The following is a 24,127-nucleotide window of genomic DNA, read 5'->3' as shown; positions in this document are numbered from 1 at the left end:
GGACCCTGTTGTAAACAAGTGTAATGCTTAATTGGGTCGTCCACTCACAGTTGACAGTCTTTGTATTGAGTTTGTGCTTAAAATGTACTGTAAATTCTACAAACTGTTAATAAATATTTCAATCAATCAATCAAAAAAACATAGTGTAGTACTTCAAAGTGGAAGCATCATAACACACGTCTAAGGTATTTTTTCCCCTGACTTTCTGTTGGTAAGGTTTTGACTCTTTCACATCAGTGCACGGCTGATTCAAGCCATGCATTTAGGGGTAAAAAGGTACCTTTGTACATATTAATAATGTAATGTAAATGTACAGCATTTTTAAATTTAGCAATTAAAAGCATGGGTCTAAAACTACAAGTAACTCCATGGAATAAATTATAGCCTACTTGCAGTGTTAGCGGCAAGTAGTTTTACTCCACATGTAATTATTTGAAAACTCAATTAGCCTACTAGTTATTTTTTAGATTGTATTATTACAAAACATACACTAAACAACGTCCGTCCTATATTTCTATATTGCAATATTGATACTTTATCATCTCTATTTATTCTTATTCTAAGAGTTCTAGATGACCTTCTGGCTTCTTTTACTAAGTGTCCACTCAAGTCATTCTGTGCAGTTGACAGTGTGGAGTGGTTAGAGGATGGGGGGAGTGTTTATGCAAGTATCTAGGGGTGGAGACAAGTAACCATTGTCACACCCATTCCTTGGCTCAGCGATGCTAAATAATTTGAAATCTTAGAATGGCTAATTCTGTACTTTGGTGTTTACAGTTAAACAAGTTTCAAATGGTCATATCTTCTTCATTTCCCCCCCAATTTCAATGAGCAATACATCATATGAAAGGTTACAGTGTGCAGTTTCATAATATGTAAAGAACTGAAAAATGACCATGGCCCCCTTGTATATTAAACCACTGGCACTGGTCACATATATGTCTTTCTCTGACACACACACACACAAACACAGTGCTCCGTCGTTGCCATAGATAGAATGTGTGATAGAATTTGTCCCGGCCTGCTCGTGTGGTGTGACACACACGCACGCGCGACCTGTCGTTGCAAGACACACACACACACACACACACGCGTGTGTTGCTGATAGACTGATAATAATCGATCCGATTTTGTCCTGCCGTTCATTTTATCACATTAGGTGCAGGGCAGGCTGCTCGATGGTGAGTTTATAGTAGCCTATTGTAACATTGTCCTTGGCTTTGACTACCTCAGACAGGACGTCTGTAACCGCACGTCACCAGGCTTTCAGCTGCCTGTCTGCCACACACCCCCCACCACACCTCGGCGTGGTGGTGGGGGGAGATCTTTGGCTTTTTGCCAGGGATGCCTTCGCTGTTTCACCTGCGTTTGTTATATCGAGTGACATTCGAACATTGCAAACTTTTCAAATAACTTCAGTATGCAGGTTGGCAGAGGAAGTGTAGCGCCCATTAGCTAATTGACACTGGGTGAAAAAAAATGGGTTGCAAATTCGTGGGATAAAAGTTATAAGAAAACTGTGAGGCAGGCAGCCAAGCGAGAGCGGTGTAGTTGTAAAAGGAGGGGGGGTGCGGTGCGAGGCAGATCTTCAAGCTAACGACGCATCGAGCCCTTCCCAGCATGCACTGCACTGCGTGAATCGCATGTCACGTGATCTAAAATGGAGGTATACGGAAGGGACTAAGTATTGACTAATAAATATAATTAACAGTGTTAAATTTGTTAAATTGAAAAAGAGAGGCCGTGCATGATGGAATGGTCAATGTTTGTGTTCAAATGCAGATCAACTGGCCAAGCCAGTGAGGAGCAGGGGGGGGAATGGGACAGACAGACAGACAGACAGACGCTTAATTTAAGTAGAATACTCTATAGATGTACATGCGTTTGGCACTGACATGTTTGAATGTCCATTGTCCAACTCCCTCCTTAATTTGTGTGCAATTATTAGCTCAAGGATAGTGTTCTTTGTGTGTGTGCCATTTCTATGCTTCATTTCAGATGGGTCAGTGTAGACAAACTAGACACAGGAAATTAAAGGTAGAGAATAGAGATATGAGAAACATGCGAGACGAGACAGATATTGGATTCAAACTGGTTCACAAGGATAATTGTGATCTGTGCAATCAGATGAAACTGAGCCACCAGGCCACCCATTCATCACATTTACCCAAAATTGTGACGTGAGGGTTAATGAGGTTAACAAAGTGTGTTTTATGAAATTGGTACATTGTAATATCAAACATGAATAATTACATGTAAAAGTCTACATTACCTTAAAGGAATCGTAAACTCGGGCATGGATTTCCCTCCAGCCAATGGAACCCTGGATGCAGCAACAAGGATCTCAAGACATAATTTACAATTCAGGCATTTAGCAGATGCTCTTAATCCGTGATTTACAATAAGCAAAAGTAACACAAGCATCAAATGCATAGAAATAGTCATCTATGAATCTAGGATCACAAGTAAACTGAGAATCAATCATCCGTCCAACAGTAGAATATCCGTACAATGAAACTTAAAAAACTATAGAATGGCAGATCAATAATGGCCTGGCATCTGTAGACATTTTTAAATCTCAACTCAAGACTCACCTCTTCACTCTTGCTTTTAGTTGAGTTTTAATATGCATGTTCCTACCCTGTCCTGACTGATTTGCTGCATGTGGTGTTTTTATTTGTTTTGATTTATTTTATGTTCTTATATTCTATTTTGTTCTTTGCCATTGTTCTATCATTTTAACTACTTGTGTTTTATTGTATTCTATTTTTGTGTCCTGCCCTGTGAAGCACTTTGAGCTGCATTTATGTATGAAAGGTGCAATACAAATAAAGTTTATTATTATTATCTGTCTAAATTACAATTCAAAGTCTGGGTGGCTCAGACTTTGAAGATACCTTTGGTGTCTTTGTAGACCAACATCAGTGTTGTGTACTCAGTAGTAACTGGGAGCCAATGGAGGGAGCGGAAAAGGGGGGAGACATGTGAAAATGTTGGTCCCACTTTACAACGACATATAGCAGATCTTTTAAATCTACTAGTTATGTAGTTGGAAGTTACATTTAAAAAGTAATAGTATAATTTAAATAATTATTGTAAGCATTATTATTATTTGGCCATCGGCACAAAAAGAAATTGTGCATAAAATTAAATGGAAGCGGGTGGGATATCGTGACTAGAGCATCATAAACAATATGGGATGTTGTTGGTAATTCAAAACATTTTAGCAGACTGAATTCCAACGATGATAAACACAATCAATGTTTTGAAAAATCTAATATGCATGAATACTAGAGAATGGTGAACTAACACGGCATTACTGTACATGAATTAATACAGTATGACATAATTTGTCAAAGTAACACATTACATTACTTTTTTTTTTTTACTCAAAGTAATGGTATTATGCTTGTAGGTCTGCTATTATTGAAAAATCGAAGAACGACTTTTTCAGAAAACTCTCAGGATGTAGAAGACATTTTTAGAATCTGATCTCAGGTCCGAATGTGTTAACCACAGGAACTACAGGTTTAGTCTGCAGGTGCTCTGAATGCTGCTCTGCTTCGAGATGTGGTATCTAGGGCAGACGACTACTGTAGTACTGTTTATGCAGCGTAATCTTTAGTTAAAGTGCCAGAAGTGAGGTTTTGTTCCCCTTATCTTAACCCATTTTGACCTGAGATCAGATTCTAAAAACCCAAAATGGGTTAAGTAGCAAAGACATTCATGATGCCGAGTGCTGCAGGTTTGTTCCGTACACAGCTTGCAATCAATACCCAACATCTGTACAGATTCTACACAACACAGTTCATCAATAAAAAACCACTGTGCATAATGCTGCATGGATTTATCTCACTTTTACTGCTCTGCACAGGAAATACTGCAAATGTGTGCCTCCGCACCTTCTGCTGCCTTGTGGTGTGTGTGTGTGTGTGTGTGTGTGTGTGTGTGTGTGTGTGTGTGTGTGTGTGTGTGTGTGTGTGTGTGTGTGTGTGTACTGTGTAAAGTATGTGTGTCTATGTACGTTGCAAAGAGACAAGTGTCTGTGTGTGTTTTAGCGATTGTCTGTACATTTGAGAATCGGAAATCAGTGGTTGCATGCTTTTAGTCTTGAAAGGGGATGTAATAAAAGTGAATTTGGATAAAGACAGACTAAACACACCAAAGGGTCACCATGCAACTCCTTGGGTCCAAACGGTTGCAAGGAGTTAACGCTAAAACCCTCTCGTCTCGACCCTTTGGTGTGGTTTGGGCCATTGAAATCCATGCGTTGAATCACTAGGGTCTTGACCCTTTGGTGTGGTTAGGGCAAGGCTGTGTGTGAGCATGTCTTCCTCGTATATCAGAGACCGTGTGTGTGTGTGTGCATGTCTTCCTCATATATCAGACTGTGTGTGTGTGTGTGTGTGTGTGTGAGCATGTCTTCCTCGTATATCAGAGAGTATGTGTGTGTGTGTGTGTGTGTGTGTGTGTGTGTGCATGTCTTCCTCATATATCAGACTGTGTGTGTGTGTGTGTGTGTGTGAGCATGTCTTCCTCGTATATCAGAGTGTGTGTGTGTGTTTGAGCATGTCTTCCTCGTATATCAGAGTGTGTGTGTGTGTGTGTGTGTGCGTGTGTGTGTGTGTGTGTGTGTGTGAGCATGTCTTCCTCGTATATCAGAGTGTGTGTGTGTGTGTGTGTGCGTGTGTGTGTGTGTGTGTGTGTGTGTGTGTGTGTGTGAGCATGTCTTCCTCGTATATCAGAGAGTGTGTGTGTGTGTGTGTGTGTGTGTGAGCATGTCTTCCTCGTATATCAGAGACTGTGTGTGTGTGTGTGTGTGTGTGTGTGCATGTCTTCCTCATATATCAGACTGTGTGTGTGTGTGTGTGTGTGTGTGTGAGCGACATGTCTTCCTCGTATATCAGAGAGAGTGTGTGTGTGTGTGTGTGTGTGTGTGTGTGTGTGTGTGTGTGTGTGAGCATGTCTTCCTCGTATATCAGAGACTGTGTGTGTGTGTGCATGTCTTCCTCATATATCAGACTGTGTGTGTGTGTGTGTGAGCGACATGTCTTCCTCGTATATCAGAGAGTGTGTGTGTGTGTGTGTGTGTGTGTGTGTGTGTGTGTGTGAGCATGTCTTCTTCGTATATCAGAGACTGTGTGTGTGTGTGCATGTCTTCCTCATATATCAGACTGTGTGTGTGTGTGTGTGTGTGTGTGTGAGCGACATGTCTTCCTCGTATATCAGAGAGTGTGTGTGTGTGTGTGTGTGTGTGTGTGTGTGTGTGTGTGTGTGTGTGTGTGTGTGTGTGTGTGTGTGTGTGTGTGAGCATGTCTTCTTCGTATATCAGAGACTGTGTGTGTGTGTGAGCATGTCTTCCTCGTATATCAGAGACTGTGTGTGTCTTCCTTGTACAGCAGAAACTGAGATGTAGGCGTGTTGTGAACTACCTCACACAGATTCTGTCTTTGATCAGACTTTGATCACAGACGTTAGGCAGACGTTCATCATTGATTGTGAACCATGTTTCGTTTCTCAGCCATGAAGCCAGATGTCCCCAGTGCCGACAAGAAACCACATCTTGCCCGGCCAGAGGAAAAAGGTAACATTTCCACGCGCCTTACACCTTTCTTTCTCTCCCTCTACACCCTCTAGCTTTTTCTCCCTCTTTTACCTTCTTCTATACCTCCATCCCCATTCCTCTGTTCTTCCAGACTCCCTAACACTAATTATCTCTCTAATCTGCCCATTTACATCACTGCTTCTCCTTGCTCATTGCTGCTGGTGGAGTTACTGTCAATCTAGACAAAGATGGAGATTCGCAGGGCTACGGGGTTCCTGTACTTCAAAGTGCCCCTCTTTGATGTTAATGCTGGCTTGCAAGAATTTGAATTCTTTGATTATGGATTCCTTTAACATAAAATTCTTGATTGACTGTGGGCCTAATGGGTATCTTATGTTTGAAGGACCAGTTCAAAAGGCTAGATACTGTATGTATGATAAACGGATGCCAATGTAAGTCATGTTTCTCGCAACGCATAACTTGTGTGCCACAGGGGACACCCATTATATATATGTTGCAGAGGGTAGGGTGGGGGGAGCCGAGATAGAGAAAAGAGGGGGATGGACTTGGTATGTGATATCCCCGGATGGGCATGGACTAGTGGATACAATTAATTGTAATACCGTTCTAAAACAATGCAACTGAAACTACTGGTTATAACATAATTAACACTTTCTTTGTCCCTCTAGGTCAGATTTATTTAGCAGCATAAGCTCGGGCATTTTAAGTGCACACACACTTTCTCACACTGTCTCTCACACACACGTACGTCACACACATGTCACACACACACGTGCGTGCATCGCTCCATTGTGCCTGTTGCTGTCAAAGTGTCTGGGTTATGACTCATGCTAGAACCCGCCTTCTCCAAAACTATATATACACACACACAATACAGCAGTGCACACACGTTGCACGTGACCTCCATATCCAGACCAATCTGCCGTATTCTGTGTGGCACAGCTAACTGGCCTCTGTCACCACCTTGCGACAGACAATTAGTTTAAGTTACTATGCAAGTGTGCATTGCACAGTGGCAGCTGGTTGCAAACTAATGAAAAGGGTGACGTGAAAAAGAGCCATTTTTAACACACTTGGCGCCATTGGCATAGTTGTACGGCAATTGGTCTTTTTATAGTGCTTATGAGCGATCGAGTCATGATGCTACTTACATTAGCACTGGGTTGCTATGTGATGTTGTCAACAGCAATGGAGCGAGCCATCTTTAATTTCACGTGCACCTGCGCCTTTCTGTTTCTATCGACCACCTTTATCTCCAATTCCTTGTCATAGTTGGCATTTCTGGTCAAAGCAAGGTTTATTCCACGGCCTATAGCCAATGCTGTAATCCTTACTCAACGTGGAGTGGTAGATCTGGATGTGGTACCACACCAGTGTTGTTTTTTGCAGCAAATCTTGATTTTAGTTTTAGTCATAGTCTCTTGGAATAGTTTCAGTCACATTTTAGTCACCTGGAATGTTTTAGTGTCGACTAAATATCATAAGATTTTAGTCGATTAAATCTGCAGTTGATTTAGTCGACTAAAAATAGCCTACAAATAGCCTACAAGCTCAAAATGCGTCGCAGCGCGACGCGTTGTAAGCTTGTAGATCGGCTATTTTCAGCATTTAAGTTATTTTCATTTTATTTGGAAGTTATCTTTTATTTTTGTGAAAAATATTTTCCTGCGAAATTATTTTGAACCTTAATTTTTGGAAACCTTTGAAGAAATAAACCTTTGGCAACGATGGAGCTTTTTGGTATGTCATTTTTCTTTGCACCTAGCCCTCATCAAACGGACTCATTTACAGTGAATTATATCCCAACAATGACCAGCTAGCCAGATATTATCCCACTTATTACATAGCTACCTAACATAAATTAATAAATTAATTGACCCAAAACACAACAAAAAAAGTATTCCATACGTTTGCGCTGGCTGCGTCTGGCCAGCTGCAGGGCTGCAGCACTGTCGGGAAACAAGGAAGTGAGTTGATCAAATGGAATCCATTTTCGGGTACTGCTTCGTCTATTTCTCGCTCAAATGTTTTCAAAAACATTTTTGAGAGCAATGTTTAGCTGTAAATGACATTGTGTGTCACTACTATAGTGTGTGTGTGTGTGTGTGTGTGTGTGTGTGTGTGTGTGTGTGTGTGTGTGTTTATACATGGCTGTCATGTTGGAAACAGCAGTAAATCAAGCGGGGCGCAGCCGTTGCTCGATTAGTCTGTTATACAGCGGGGCGGTCATTATCAACACATAACTCACCGCTGAATTCAGCGATTGACCAATCAGAATCAAGCATTCATTCATGGAATCCCCCGATGGCTGACTGAAACAAGCCAACGTTGTGTTTTCTAATCAGCCTCCGAGTAATCCATCTTGCCTCTAATCTCCAGACACCGCTTAAGAAGTATAATTACGCACTAATGCAACACCTTGGGTGAGGTTATAAATGTTATCTGTAATTAATGTGATATGTAACGTGATACACATAATTTATATGTATGTACACTTGGTGTGGAAAAGTCATTAATCGCAAGATACAATTAAATTAGATTCTTGTGGTCATGACATTCATCATGTTTCTCCATTTGATTATTGATTTGATTTATATGGTTAGATTATTTTAATTACTCCTATTTGATTGTAGTATGTAACAGTTGACTGCACTGTACTCCAAAAAAAACACCCGTCTGAAGTGAGGGGCGCTCTTATTATCATACCGTACGTCATCATACATCATTTCATTCTGGCCAATCAAACAATAAATCGAACAAACAATGTTTTGCTTTCAATCTTTGTGTTTACACAAACCCTCAAAGCTGGACATAATAAGGCCTAGCGCTCCTCAAAAATAATATTATGCAAATTATCGAGGTCAATTGTATTTACTCCAAGTGAACCATACACAATACACATAGTACTTCAACTGAACCATATATCAACAAGCGTGAATGTAGACACATTGCCATCTATATAAGAAGCGGTTGTCATACGATAACCACTGTTAAGGTTGCTTGGTGTGTAGAGTGTGCTGAGCTGCCTGCCTTCACCGTTGGCTGATGACTAACCAGTGGTTTATTGTTGAAACCAAACACACACACACACACACACACACACACACACACACACACACACACACACACACACTTATAGTACAGGTGCAGTAGAGTTACACTCACAAAATCATGGCATGTATTTTCATGGTACAAAAGTCACGTCACTCGCCATCTATCTACTATGGGTATAAGTAGCAGCGTCTCCGCCATATATGACGGCCGCCGATTATAGCAGAGGCACCTGCCAGCCTTTTTGCCTCCTTTTTTTGGGCATCCCAAGTTGTTGGAACTCTCTAACAACCAGTCTGTGGGTATGCCCTAGGCTAGTAAGTAAAGCCCATCACACAACGTCTGCGACCGCCGCGCGTCAAAACAGCCGCCTCCATTATTTTCAATGAACCTATCGCACACCGGCGGCGTCCGACGCACGCTGGCGCCTCGCCTGGCGCGCCGATAGAACCAGTTCTATTTTCCAGGAGGCGCCGCGCGGCAACGCGTCGCATCGGACAGAGCCGGTGTGTGTTGGGCTTAAGTAGCCTTGCCGAGCCATGAGGCCCATAGAGCAGGAGCCTATCTCCTGTTTCTGTATAGCGTGAGGCAGCTTGATGTACAAGGACACCCCCTGGACATGACGCTAGTATGTCGCAGGGACTTACCCCCAATCCAACCCTCGATGCTGAGTGTCAAGCAGGGAGGCATTGCGTCCCATTTTAGAGTCTTTGGTATGACCCGGCCGGTGATCGAACCCCGACCTCCCAGTCTCAGGGCGGACACTCTAACCACAAGGCCACTAGGCCAACTAGTCTGCACCTACTGTATAGCCCAGCTCTGAGATGTTATTTAGAAGTGGTTGGTATTTTATGACCTTGGTCATAAAGGCTTCCTCTATAGGCTGTGGTCAAAGGTGCAGGTTATCTCTAATACAGACACTTCTCTGGACTCTTCATCAACCACAACAACATCTGGTGTATTGGCTGTCAAAGATGTAAGCATGTCTGGGTTATCACAGAGTTGAATGACCCTGGAATGTTTGTACATTCTCACTGAAGATACATGGTATTCCTTTGCTATGAGTTCCACTATTCTATCATGGCGTGCTACATGTATTATCCTTTGTATACATAACACCCATGCAAGATGCAAACACACACACACACACACACACACACACACACACACTCACACACACACCTCTAACATACCAAATCAGATACACACTGCGCTTTGCTGTATTGTCCTGTTTGTATGTGTGAGCGGGCCACATGATGTGGGCAAGTCTTCTGATTGTTACTGGATCAATGACATCCAGAACTTTGATTGGATTTTCCACTGGTGTGTGCCAGCCAGGAACAGATGTTTTATGTTTGCTTGTCTGTTGTTTACATGAGCTAGACAGGTCCTGGGAAATATGTTGTGATATCTATATTTCTGTTAATGATTACCCAAACACTAATGGACCTGCTGAATTTGTTCCTAAGTGCATAAGCAGTGAGAACAAGACTTTGGGTGCCTATTCAGTGGTTTGCGATCACTCCAGATAAGACTGACTGATAAAAGCTGATAAAACAGGCAAATCATATGTCTCTCTGTATGAATTTATTTCGAGAAGTAATTTGAATACTGCTATGGTTGTCGCAAGCTTACTTTTCATAGAAAAGGGTGACCCGGTTACGTTAATATTATCTTTACATTCGACACTAAGCCACTCCAGCATCCTTTGACTGAGCAAGCAAAGATGTTTCGACGTTAAAGGCACGCGCAGTAGATCTCAGCAGATAATCTATTCTAATATGCTTTGCCATTGTCCTTCACAGGAAGGACAATGGCAGAGAAAGTCTGTTGTTTTAATGAACAAGTCTACGACAGCCTAGATGTACCAGTAAGCTATTAATCTCACACATCCTCTTGTTTTGTAATGCATTATTGCCAGAGGTGACATTTTCCAACCAATGCCTTTCCCTCCACACCCACATGACACAACACATTTACAGACGGGGAAATCCCTGTATAATACAGAATATTTCCAGGACTGTGAGCCGTTTTGAGGTGGCATTTAAGTTGAGCTGAATATAGACGTCTTCCGGGTCGGCGGTTATGAGCAGTGACAGTCCTGTCGCTGTTCTCCGGGCTTCTGTGTCTGCTTTTGAATCCTCGGTTAAGGCAAGCGGAATAACAACCTCCTGCTGCCCTGGAAGATGGCATCCTTCTTGCACATTTTCATATCTGACCTTTTCCCTCTGGTGGGGGGGGGGGTCGATTGATTGATTGAACGTGAAGTGCTGAACACTTCTGCAAAGTACATATTTTTGTACAGCTTTTATACATTCTCTTTGTCTCTTGCAACCACTGATGATCATGATGATTTCTGTGTTGGAATACCCCGCCATATGTAAATCAGAGTCAATTAAAGAAGAGTCACCACCTCTTCTATTTTCCTCTCTTTTCATTCTTTCCTCATTTCTTTTGGTGTTTCTAGGGTCACATTCTCACCTAATACTTCGGTAGACTCAATGCGTATGGGCAGAGAATTTGGGATTCTTGCATATAAAATTTTCTGCGGTTTGCCTTCACACTGTCATTCGCAGCAATTGGAAACGCAGCAGGGGGGACCTTTATCAATGTGTTCCATTCATAAACTAGCCTACACAGTGAAATCTACGGTGATGAAATTACACTCACAACGTGCATGTGTCGTGCCGTCTGGGACCCCCCCCCCCCCCCTCTCTCTCTTTCTCTCTCTCTCTACGCACGCAGCCGCCACACACTGTTCTTTTGGGCATGGAGGCACAGCGCTGAGTGCACTGATATAACTCCCCAGTCCCCACACAGTGACAGCACTCCATGTTTACGGCACGCACAGACAGACAGACAGAGTATTCTGTAGGCTATAATAGGCTACACTGCAGTGTTTTTATTTGTTTTCTTAAGCAATTGATTAATGTACACGACCTCATTTCGATCAGGGCTTCAGTCTCCTCATTCGACCACGTCTATCCACGGTAACGGGACATCTTTGCGCTGCGTAAAATATGCCTTCTCCGTCTCCAACTGTGTTCAGCTCCTCACCCGCCACATTGTTTGCTTCATTTCCTTTATTTACTGTGGATTGCATTCACACCTGCACCGAATAGTAATCAAGTGCGATTGGAAGCAAAGCGAAACCCACGTTTTTGCTCGGAGCAAAATGCGGTTCTTTGATACGCATTTGGATTCGAATGAGCCTTCACACCTGCCAAACAAAGTGCACTTTCTGAAAATGCGCAGCAGGATTTGTTTTAATCGCAGCAAAGCTCTCTGGTGTGAATGTGACCTTAGTCTCTGAGTGACTTCTCTTTCTTGCAAATGCTTTTCCTTTCCTGTTTGCTTAGTTTTTTGCCTTAAGTTATTTTCTTTGCTTTGTAAACTTTGCTTTGTAAAGCGACTTTGAGTACTGAGAAAAGCGCTATATGAATTGTATGTATTATTAGATTAAGCTAACGCTTATTTTCGATAAGTGGGAAATTGGACCTTTCTTAGTAGGTCACCAACCTGGTCAGGAAGTGTTACCCCAGTTAGATAACGGTATTCAGCAAAAAATGCTTTATCTCTTTAAAATAGCCACGCCAAATTGCTAGGTGAATCATAAAGCAGAACTATGTAACGTTCCTCTTCTAACCCAGATTTGAGCCTTGTTTCCTGCTGATTTTTGAGGGGCGCTAGCAGCCCCTCCTATATTCAGCTATTTGGTGTAGATTTTCGTCTTACACAAACATTAAATTCCCATTGACAATGAATGGAGAATTTACGTCCTATGTGGATGAGCAAATGTTTGGTGATACAACACATTCAATGCAACTAAACATCCCATTGAGGTTTGAGTTCATTGTGCCTTGTGTTGAAAATAAGATGGATTAACCACCATGATGTGTTCATAAGTCGCTTAAACCCCAGTAAATTCATACAGTCATCCCTGATGTTTCTATAGGTAGGCTATACTGTACATAAAACTTACATAAAACATTCTTTAATGTGCTGAAATGAAGACGTATAATATAAATACCGTAAGTGTGTGCATGTACGAAATGCATCTGAATAGATAAGGACGTGTAGTTGTCACTCTACTTTGAGATCACCTTGCTAAAATAGCTAATTATCATAATCTGGTAGAAAATTAGACATCACCATTCACCAAGGTTGTTGTGGCTCTGTTACACGGTATATTGTTGTACTTGGAGTGGGATAACAGGGAAGGCACAGGACAAACCTTTCTTAAACTTGGTGTGGGATAACAGGGAAGGCACAGGACAAACCTTTCTTAAACTTGGAGTGGGATACCAGGGAAGGCACAGGATAAACCTTTCTTAATTGTTCTGTTGGGTTGTCACAACATTTCACAATGCAAGTCTCTTATTGGTAATAAAGGGTGTTCTATTCTGTGCGTGAGGGAAATTATACAGTACCTGCTCTTGAGATGAGGGTTGGCTGATGGTACGCTTTTTTATGTCAATGGCTTAATTGTGTTTAATCCTAGTCAAACATTATTGTTTGACTAGGATTAAAAATAATTAACATGTCTTCCATTTACGTTGACTGTAGCCTGTTGCCATTTCAACAGTGTAATAAAGGGAAGTGATAATAATACATGTCTTCCTCGTCCCTTTCCTTAACTCTAAAGTTGTGCCAGATCACAAACCATCTAAGCCTGCTGCCCCTGTGGTGCCGCCCAAGAAGCCTGTCCCTCCGCCTGGCAAGGGTCGACCGGGCAGCATTCCTCCTAAGAGACCAGACAAGCCTCTCACTCCTTCACATAGCCTCATCAAGTAAGCATGTCTCTCTGCTCTCCCGCCATTTAAAAGTCAAACACTGCTAGATTTATTTCGCCCCCTGTTCTCCCCTTGCCAGGATTTTTTATTATATATATATATTACCTTTTCAAGACATGCTGTGTTTTTGGGGGGTTTTTGTTAAATGTTTTTAGCCATTTCCGGGAAAAATGTAATAAACAGAACTAGTGGATCAGCATGGGATTTCTTGGTTTCAAGGACTGTCAAACTGTGACTCATAGGTTAGCGCCATCTAGCGTATATCCACTGAAAACACAATGTTCATCTCGTCACTGTGGACCTAGGAGTTTCATTGGCCTGCAATGAGTTAAGATTTTTTTTCTTCTGTTCCTGTTTCTTTCTCTACTCTAGACACAATGGAGAGATGCCTTCCTTGCGACCGAAGTCCGAAGTGGAGCCAATGTTACCCACTAAGCCCAAAACCCTGTCTGGGGACTGGGGGGAAAAGGTCCCAGACACATTGGGTATGTATGGCCTGCTTCAAACCACTCATTAAGGCACAGGTTCACTCAGCACATGGCCGGCAGTGCTGTCATGCGTGTCAGGGATCCTCTGCTAGGTGTGTGCTTTTTATCGGTGGGAGTTGTCAGGGACCAGGGGTGGATTAATCATGTTTAATCGGTTCATCATGTGGAATTAAGGGCCTTTCTCGGGCCCCACCCCTCTCCCATTTCTTTATATTGTGTTAAGGATCCAAGATGGCCCCAGCACCAGGAGGGACTTTTAACTTGTCACCTCTCGACAGCAACAAAGGCACAGCTTCATGGAAAGTGGTGAAGGGAGAGAGAGAGAAGGCGAGAAGAAAGGGTGTGCGAGAATAGAGAGATGGGGTGGGAAATGGGAAGAGGGCAGAAAAAGAAAGGCCCAAGGGCCTTACAGGATCAAGACCGTTAGTAGACTTGGTCTGATGGTGTTTCTTTGGGGAGTTCATGTTTGCTACACGAACCATTTTAAAAAGTGAGAAAGAGCTGCTAAAACGCCTTGGCCACGCGCTCATCCACCAGGAGCCACTTTGACACGAAAACTCAATACAAGCACAGCACATACTGTACAGCGCATACTGTACAGCACATACTGTACAGCGCATGAGCACTTGGTTAGCCTTGGCTTGTACCGCGCTTTGCACGCACGCACGCCGTACACATAATGACTTTGAAAGGTATGAAAGGGCCAGCCAGATGGCTCTTTGTTCAACCTTTTGAATAAAGTGGACGGATATCTGAAGTTGCCGTCCATATGATTTAACCCATTTTGACCTGAGATCAGATTAAAAAAAAAATCTGTCAGTCGTTCTTCGATTTTTCAAAAATAGCAGACCTACAAGCTCGTAGCGCGCCACTCGGTGGCGCGCTATGAGCTTGTAGGTCTGCTATTTTTCAATAGCTAAAGCATAACGGAATGTTAACACCAAAAGGGGTTCCCGCCCCAAAATGGGTTTATTGTCCTTGTAACAGAAAAATCTAACAAAGAAAATATGATATACGAACTTCCAAGAACGTGATCTGACTCTTAAATTGTTACAGGCCGACCCAACAACAGTATAGATTGGCTCGAAATCATAAAGCGATTCATGAGATGGTAAAACCAGTACTGTCTTACAGAGACTGACAGAAAATATATTATACATGGTAATATATATTCAGTGGAATAAGGAAGGAGGTTGGCTGTAATGTCATTTACGTTACTTCTGCTGTATGCTTTTCCAATCAAGGAAACGCATACTGTATACATGTTGTGCTGTTTAGACACCCTACAGGCTACACAATAGAGACCTGGCAGATGAGCTTTGAGCGTGTGTGCATATTTATAATCCGCCCGTTATCCCACTGCATTCATTAATTATTCCTATTTATATGGCGAGGTTTTGTGCGTTTTTAAAAGCTATAGTAAGCCTATAGATAGTTGCCATTAATTTATTTCCCCTCATTATTCCACCCGTGGCCAATAGGCCGTGTTGGGACCCATGAAAAAGTGCTTAGAAAATTAGTTTCGTTCCCATGTCATGCGAACTACTCATTCAATGCATTTTTTCATAGATAATACCCTTCTAGACTTTGGGTTAAAAGTTCTACTCATAATATCCTGCAGTATTTTGTCACAAGCCATAAATGTATAAACAGTGTATAACCAAAAAACATCTGAAACAAGTATTGGTGCCTTTAGTTTACTCATATGTGAATTTAGATCATGTATTGTAGCATATTTCTTAAAGAATATGCTTCAACTTAAGTGTTTGCCACACAGTACAATGAAACCTACACAGTAAATTGTGCCAAGAGCTTATGTTTCATACATAGAAAATGTCTCAACCTACTGTGTAATGAAAGGTAGAAAAGAAAATCAGGACACCTTGGACCAAAATGGCAGAAAGTCTATCCAAATGTTACCACGCCCCCTAAATTGCAATAATGCAAAAAATGCACAAGACTAAAAATGTAAGTACTAGAGGTCAGAATGATTACAACATAATTGTATGAAACATTTATTTATTTACAAGTACCGCAAAGTGTCACAGCATCTGTCATTTGTACACCCGGGTACACCACGGGTGCCAAGGGTGACCACTGGCAATGCCAGTGTCTCACTCTAATGCTAGTCTGGCATTGGAGTGAGAGAGGATTAGCCTGCATGTCTGTAACCGAGTGTACAAATGGAACCAATGGACCCCAAATGGACCCTTCTTAGGTCTTAAGCCTACAGGTCTGTGAGAGTGGAACCAAATGGACCTTACAGGTCTGTAACTCTGAGAGATGGAACCAAACAGACTGAGTGTACAAATGGACACATGCAGGTCTAGTCTGTAACTCTGACACTATGGGTCCATTTGGTTCCATTCGTACACTCTCAGAGTAAGTTACAGACATTAAGGATCCATTTGTGCAATAACAATCAAAAGTTATGTGGGTCCTTGTAAAAAAAAAAAAGTTTGATAACCACTGTACTAGTCAGTGGACTCTTAATGTGTCATATAAATCAGTGTCATACGATATTCTGAGGAAAACCATGGAGACTTAACATTCAGTAACTGGGTGTGTTGATCAAAATAAGAACATTAAGGACAAGTCTTTCCACGGAGTCTGTGTGTGTAGAAACACGTAACAACATGTTGATGAGTGATTACTCTTGACCAGATCTCTTTCAGGGGAACGGACTATGTTAATCCACTTTTTTGTCCACAAGAAGAGAACTCCGTTAGGTTCGTTTAAAACGGGACATTGTGTGAAAAGGCCCTTTTACATTGAACGTATGGTTTTACAAAAAAACATACCTGACACAAAGTGAAAGTGGCAAATCCATGTCGGTGTCTGGAGTAGCCAGAAGTGCAGCGATCCATTTACTTCTTTTTTCTTTACATTTCGGCAGTCTGTAAAAGGATAGCTCCGAGTTCTTTTTTAATCTGTTTGTACAGTCAATCGCACAACAGCTCTTTCAAATTTTTTTGCGCGGTGTTTAGAGTGAATGAAAACAAACAGCGCTGCAACAGTGACTGTCAGTGAGTTGCTATGGACAGCAAAAACTTCCGCATACGATGACGTCACGCGCATACTCAAGGGAATAAAGCTGCTACGCGATTGGTCCACGTGACCAAAACCACACCACTCCCCTTGCACATATTAGTACGCCTTGTAAGAAATAGTCCCGTCTTTGACCACTGACCACAAAAAAACTGCAGGACGGCACGAGTAGAACTTTTTTATTTGGACTTTCTACCTATAAATCTCTTTTATGGAGAAAAAATTGTGTAGTCCCCCTTCCGTGGGAACGGAACTGAACGAAAAGGGACCTCACAATACGGCCTACAAATCCGCCATCAGCAGGTCTCTACTACTGTAATCCATATTACATTTTGTTCTCCATCTGACTGATGTGGATATATGTCTGGCAACAATGTTGTTGTACTGTGATTTTTGTTGTTGTTGAAAAGGTCTAATGAAATAATAATGTAATTCGAAAAGTATAATGCAGAGATGTCTTTTCACCACACACATATAACCCTCCCTTCTCCCAATATCTTCTCTTGAAGTGTGTCTCAGTCTCTATCTTAACGCGTGTGTGTGTGTGTGTGTGTGTGTGTGTGTGTGTGTGTGTGTGTGTGTGTGTGTGTGTGTGTGTGTGTGTGTGTGTGTGTGTGTGTGTGTGTGAGTGATGCGCAGATCTAATGAGTTTTGACGAGCTGTCGTCTACCTCAGAGAAGCTGTCTCACCCCACCGCTAACAGACCAAAGATGCCAGGCAGGAGGCTGCCAGCACAGTTTGGAGGACACTCGGTGAGCACGCACGCAAGTTAGGGCTGTGCAATTAACCCACATGAATAATAAATATTATCTACATTATACAGGCTCACTGCTATTTTCACACACAAAAGAAAAGTCGAAAGAGCGTACTCGAGGCAAACGTTTGAAATAACGGCGATATTCATTTGAAGTCCTATCGCCCAGCCCTAGAGCGTGCACGCACGCATGCACAGACAATGATTATGGCTGACAGACTGAAGTTTAGTCAGAATTTCAATTGTCAGTGCTTAATTATTGCTACTTCGCCGCACAGCCGACCAAGGACGTGAACGTGGAGAAGTCCTTCAAAGTGGACGAGGAGGACGTCGCCAAACCAAAGCTGCCAGAAACCAAGAAGGTAACGTCACAACAATGCACCACTGATACAGACACGAGCTATTAGATAAGTTAGATAAGTTAAGTTGACTCTTAGACCTACATAAGGCCGATTCTGCAAAATGTCTTCTAAATCCTAAGAGTTTTCTGAACAACGTATGTTGCTACACCAGTGGTTCTCTCAACTTTTATTTTTTTTTGTATTTGGCCGACGTCCCCATCTAAAAAATATTTAGATCCAGGGACCCCCAGGAGCAAATATACAAGTTCAAAATTGCTCGCTTTAAAAATACGTGTTCAAAGTTTTGCACACACTTTGAAGATTTGTCAAAAATAATGGCGGGGGGGGCGAGAAGCCAGGAGGTTTTTTACAAGTCAGCTGCTTGCTGTATAGAATTTGACGCTTGTGTCTGTCCGTTTTTGGCGAAAAAGGGAGATGCATGAATGAACAAAGATGGAGTGAGTAGCCGGGGAGCCACAGGCTCAAAAGTGATGTCATGCCGTACTTTTTATTTGTCCACAGAATGAGAGATGGCAGACCTGCTCTGCCGGAAACATCGCGAAAAAAAAAGTTATGGACATTTTTGTATACCACACCATAGACAACCAATATAAGGCAACATTTTCCAAATTCCATCATGCTTTAAGTAGCATGAGACAATTGTGACATGTCAAACTAAGTGGCTATTCAATCATAGCCACTTGCCAAAATGTGGCCAAATGTGCTGACCTCATCGCATTTTGTGATGACGGCTATGGCCGTTTTTAGGCCAAGGAGTGTTTTTCGTGCCAAACTAAATTTGGAATTCAGAATCATGAAAACCTCCTAGACATTTGACATGTCACATGATACTTAAGCGTGATGGAATTTGAGAAATGTTGCCTTATATTGGTCGTCTATTGTGTGGTATACAAAGATTGCCATCGCTTTTTTCCGCGATGTTTCCGGCAGAGCAGGCCTCTCATTCTGTGGACCTTAATGACCAAATTAATAGAAAAAACACAAATAAAAAGGCTATAGAGAAAGAGGTTGGAAAGAGTCCTTCAGTTAACCCCTGAGAGCCCTCCTGCATCAGCAGGAGACAATTACCACTGGATTCTTCACAGGCAAAGCACCATGGATTTAGGCAGAGTGTGAACTTTCCAATAATGCACACAGAGAGGGATGAAATGAGAAAAATAAGTGTGTTTTGCGTGACGCGGTGGTAACACAAAGTAATTGCCACATCTGTCCCTCACTTTTATGTAGTTTACAAGAATCAAGAAGGTTTATTTGTCTCTACCGATACAGGTACAAGCAGCGGAATGTCTGCCTAAAACAGTGCAACAGGATAACATCAATGTGACAGTATCAATAATAAAGCTAAGAAAAATACAGATAAGAAAAAGCCTTGTGCAATAGGGCATAATCAGGAATACAGAGACCCTGTATGTACAGTATATACATACACACGATTGCAGCAATGGCAACATGTCTGGTTTTCCTTTCGCTCTATCTTGCTCACATGTGCTCGCTCTCTCTCAAGCACATGCATATCCCGTCCCCTTCTGTAAGCCTTTCAAACCAGCCCTCCAGCTCACATAACCCAGTTGATCTTTCTTTTCAATTAACTCCCTGTGACCTGTGTCGGCCTGCCAAAAAGAAGGAATTTTATCAAAATGAGAGTGCAACTCTCTGAGCCTCTCCAAAGGGCCGGGACAATATGCGAGGAGCAAAATGTCAGAGGGTGAATCTTCCCCCTGAGGGGCTGGAGTGGATGATGCACAAAGGAACAAAAAGTGAGCATGTTGGAATTGATGCTGGGGCAAATAGCCAATTACTGCCCTGTAATTTCACGTCAAAGCATCGTGAAAAATTCTACATGTATTGACAATATATGGCAAGCTATCCGCCAGCACTATGGATTTCAGTGCACAAGGGCACACTTCATTGACTTTGCTGCTATTAAATTGGAACCCAATGAGAGACCAGAAGACTTATTCCAGCGCTTAATGGCATTTATGGAGGACAATTTATTGCACAAAGACTCTGGTATCGGTCATATGGGAGAGGCTGTGAGAGAAGATGAGGAACTGTCACCATCACTTGAGAACTTTATTGTGCTCACGTGGCTCCGCCTACTGCATGAGGAGTTACCCAGACTGGTGAAGCAGCGATATGGCACAGAGCTACGATCACGCACGCTCGCATCCATTAAGCCAGAGGCCCTTGATTCCCTGTTAGATGAGCTACAGGCATCAGTGGATTCAAGGGTTATGCGCACAGCTGTTGCTGGATTTTCCAGGTCTAGTTCTAGATTTTCTAGCTCTAGATTTCCCAAGCCAAAACAGACAAGCTATGTGCCGAGGAGGAGGGTATGCCCCCTTTGCAAGGAGGCCAGAAGGCCTGATGAACATTTTCTGAGTAAATGCCCATTCCTGCCCCCAGAGGACAAAAAGTTCATGGTAAAGACACGGCAGGTCACGGGTGAGCATAGCGAGTCTGAAGAAGAATCAGACAACTTCACGGGTGAAGAGATGACTGCAGCCAGTGTAGTTCAGCGTGTGGACATCAAGTCATCACCATATCTCGACACGTTTCATGGCCATCTAGCCGTAAGAGTCACGATTGACAGAGGCGCAACAGTAAATATGATGAAGGCATCATGCGCCACGAGACTGGGCGTGATCACAACAAAGACCACACAGTCGGCCCACTGGCGTGTATCCTCATGTGTGGCTTTATTGACAACTCTTATTAATGTAACACCTGAAGCTGGGTGCGTCACCTAATGTGTTCCCCGTACCTGCACACATAGGTTCCTATGCATATCTCCACAACGGCCCTGTCATCCGATGAGGATCCAGAGGAGTCGTTCCTACAAATCCTTCGTTCCTAGGAATCTTGGTGTTGTCCTGGACAGTCAGCTCTCGTTCAAAACTCACATCACAGCTGTCACTCGATCCTGTAGGTTCACACTCTATAACATACGACGAATTAGACCGTTCCTCACCCAGGAATCAGCCCAGCTCCTAATCCAGACAACAGTCTTGTCAAAACTCGACTATTGTAACTCCCTCCTTACTGGCCTACCAGCATGTGCACTTAAGCCTCTCCAGCTGATCCAAAATGCCGCAGCTCGCTTGGTCTTCAACCAGCCAAAATTCTCACATGTCTCCCCCCTGCTCCGCTCCCTCCACTGGCTCCCGGTCGCTGCCCGCACAGAATACAAAACTCTGATGCTGGCATTCAAAGCAACCAAAGGTATGGCTCCCCCATATCTTGCAAGTATGATCGAACCCTACAAACCCTCCCGCGCACTCAGATCAGCCAACGCAGGGAAGCTGGAAGTACCCTCACTAAAAACGCCGGGACAACGCTCCACACGTCCCAAACTCTTCTCCCTTCTGGCTCCAAAACTGTGGAATGCACTTCCCATTGCAGTCAGAACTGCAGCATCACTCCCAATCATCCGCCGTAGTCTGAAAACCCACCTTTTCAGACTCCATCATGGCCCATAGCACTTACCCCACCCCCTTAGATAGCATTTCTGTAGACTTAGATAGCATTTGATACAGACTTATAGCATATTATGTAGACAGCACTATAATTGCATTGTATGTAGTCATAGCACGTCATAGTACATATGTATAGCATAGTAGTATAGATGTATAGTTTATATGTATAGCTTCATTATATAGATATTCCACTGTTACTTTCTTAGCTTACGCATGTTTCTTGATAAATGTTTTTATGTGATGTATTCCCATGCTTTTTTGTTCTTGCTTAATGTAAGTCGCTCTGGATTAAGAGCGTCTGCTAAATGCCTAAATTGTAAATTGAAATTGTAAATTGTACAAGGCCCTGATACACCACCAGCGATTTCGGAGCCTCCGTTGTCACCCCTGTGTCCCCGTAGTGACGTATCAGACATTGCGGAGCGGACGGATGAGACGGTGTCTCCTCCTGAGGCACCCGGGCCCGGGGTGAGGCCTGGGGAGGCGGTCGGACCGGCGTGTGGCTCAGCTGCGGGGCCTCGCCGATCGGAGCGTGAACGCCGCCAACCAGAGAGACTTCAGCTCTTTTTTTAATGTGTATTTTGTGGGGTGTATATGCACAGTGTGTGGGGTGTATAGGGGTGTGCATTTAAAAAAAAATTGTTTACCATTAAACGTTCGTTACCATTCCTCTCGTGTCTGTGGCTCCTTTGGATATCCCTGTGGCTAAACTGGCGCACGAAGAAATCGATTGGTCTTTGATATGAGACCACCTCATGGGTCCTTGGAAATGTGATGATGTGTCCCCGCTATCGCAGGTTGTTCGATAGCCACTAGTATGGGTAGTGGTATGAATTAATAGTTTATTTCTGTACATGATTATTACAGCAACAAAATGTTTTACAGGACATGTTTGAACCGAAAATCTGTAGGTTGAAGCCGTAGCTTATATAGTGCCTACCCTTTTTGACTTAACAAATATAGTCCCTTTCATGAACCCAAGGACGCTTTACAAAGTGTACCAACAACAATCAACAACTATATGCCATAAGCCTGAGAGAATAAGTGTCTTTTCAAGGCAGCCTTAAAGGAGTCCAGTGAATCTCTATTGGGAGAGAGTTCCACAGTGTGGGCGGGCTGCCACACTGAACGCTCTGTCCCCCAAGGTTCGCTTGACTGCGTAACAATGTTTATTTGCTCTGCTGTTTTCAAATTCAGAAGACTATTGTATCTCATTTGTTTTGTTCTAAGTCTGACTGGTTCCTTGTGAGTAGTAGTAGATTACAGTACACGTCGTTCTACTGCCATATCAACCCCTAACCATGCTTCCATTTACTACAAGAATGTCATTTCCACAAATTAGTATTGATGCCACACAGACCTGTGTATCTTATCAACTCAGACTCACTTATTGTCTCCCTTCCACCCTCTTTTTTTCTCCGTTTCTCCACAGCCTTCAGCCAATGCCATTACCATGTCACCTTCATTCCTCAAGCCCACTGTGGTCGCAGCAGAGCCCAAGCCCAGCCCGTTGGCACCAGCGCCTGCGGCCAGTCATGAACCCAGCTCGCTGAGCAGCACGGATGGCCCGGGCCAGGGCAGCAGAACCAGGCCGGAGCCTGAGGAGCAGGTGGCCCAAATGGAGGACATGCAGACCCAGATGAAAGATCTGGAGCTGTCTGTGGAGCTTCTCAAGACCCAGCACATGTAAACTGAGCTGAATATTATGCATGTTAATGTTATGTTTGATAGACAATCTACAAGCTCACAACGTGCCGCAACACTTTGTTAGCTTGTAGATCAATTTTTTTATTTTTGAAAGAAATCGAAAATTGCCCAAAATTGGGGACACCAGGGTTAAAAGGCTTAAAGGCCTCCAGCTTGTTTTACTTTACTGTTTCTACCTCTAATTTTCAAATCAATGTGCACAGCGGTCTGACATCACCTTAGCAGCACTGTTGCAGCCATGCAGACTTACAGGTCGATTTGTCCAAAATGGTCTGTTTTCTCTTGAATTGATGTACTGTAAAGCACTACAAGTCGGCATAGGAAAATATTAAACGGCTGAAAGATTCAAAGAAATAGTGTACGGGTGCTTTAAGTCATTTCTACACAATTCTAGAAGTCCGTTCAGGTGTGCTTGTATCAAACTCTAAATGGCAACATTGTGAGCATCAGTTTAGACCTAAACCCAAAATACAATTATGATTCACTGCGGGATCTTTCTTGATCCATGTATATAAAATACCACACTTCGTCTGCTTTAGATTGAATTACATTATGTTTTGAGTGGTGCAACCACTCCTATAGACAGCGATAGTGTCCGAGCACGGAAGTAGCACATTGTCACCACCAAGTGTCACTGTTGTGCAGAGTGTCACTGTTACAACACAGACGGCCAGGGAGGAGAGCTTATAGAGTAGAGGTGTGTGTGTGTGTGTGTGTGTGTTCTTATATAGAATTATTTTCTGTTTCTAGGCTACATGTGTATTCCAAGAGTATACTGTGCATTTTAATAAACACGCGTCTGTTTTTTGTTCTTCCAGGAAAGAGATCGGGGAACTGCGGCAAGAGTTGGATGACGAAAGGCAGAAGCGCGTGGCACTGCAG

General features: G+C 42.9%; 1 protein-coding gene across 2 annotated transcripts in view; it reads left to right on the top strand.

Annotated features, from left to right (window-relative positions):
- cd2ap (CD2-associated protein) overlaps positions 1 to 24,127 on the top strand; it is a gene marked incomplete at its 5' end in the record, with an annotated part of 92,001 nt that overhangs the window by 61,902 nt on the left and 5,972 nt on the right. For both annotated transcript variants that reach the window (XM_083790404.1, XM_083790405.1), the window contains 7 exons: positions 5,522 to 5,584; positions 13,263 to 13,407; positions 13,783 to 13,895; positions 17,586 to 17,698; positions 17,979 to 18,062; positions 22,971 to 23,224; positions 24,064 to 24,127. In XM_083790404.1, coding sequence (XP_083646530.1) covers positions 5,522 to 5,584; positions 13,263 to 13,407; positions 13,783 to 13,895; positions 17,586 to 17,698; positions 17,979 to 18,062; positions 22,971 to 23,224; positions 24,064 to 24,127 — 836 coding nt within the window. The remainder of the gene's footprint in view (positions 1 to 5,521; positions 5,585 to 13,262; positions 13,408 to 13,782; positions 13,896 to 17,585; positions 17,699 to 17,978; positions 18,063 to 22,970; positions 23,225 to 24,063) is intronic.

Source organism: Protomyctophum parallelum, assembly GCF_964188405.1.
Source record: "Protomyctophum parallelum genome assembly, chromosome: 19".
Taxonomy (NCBI): Eukaryota; Metazoa; Chordata; class Actinopteri; order Myctophiformes; family Myctophidae; genus Protomyctophum; species Protomyctophum parallelum.
This window is presented reverse-complemented; position numbering and strand designations above follow the sequence as displayed.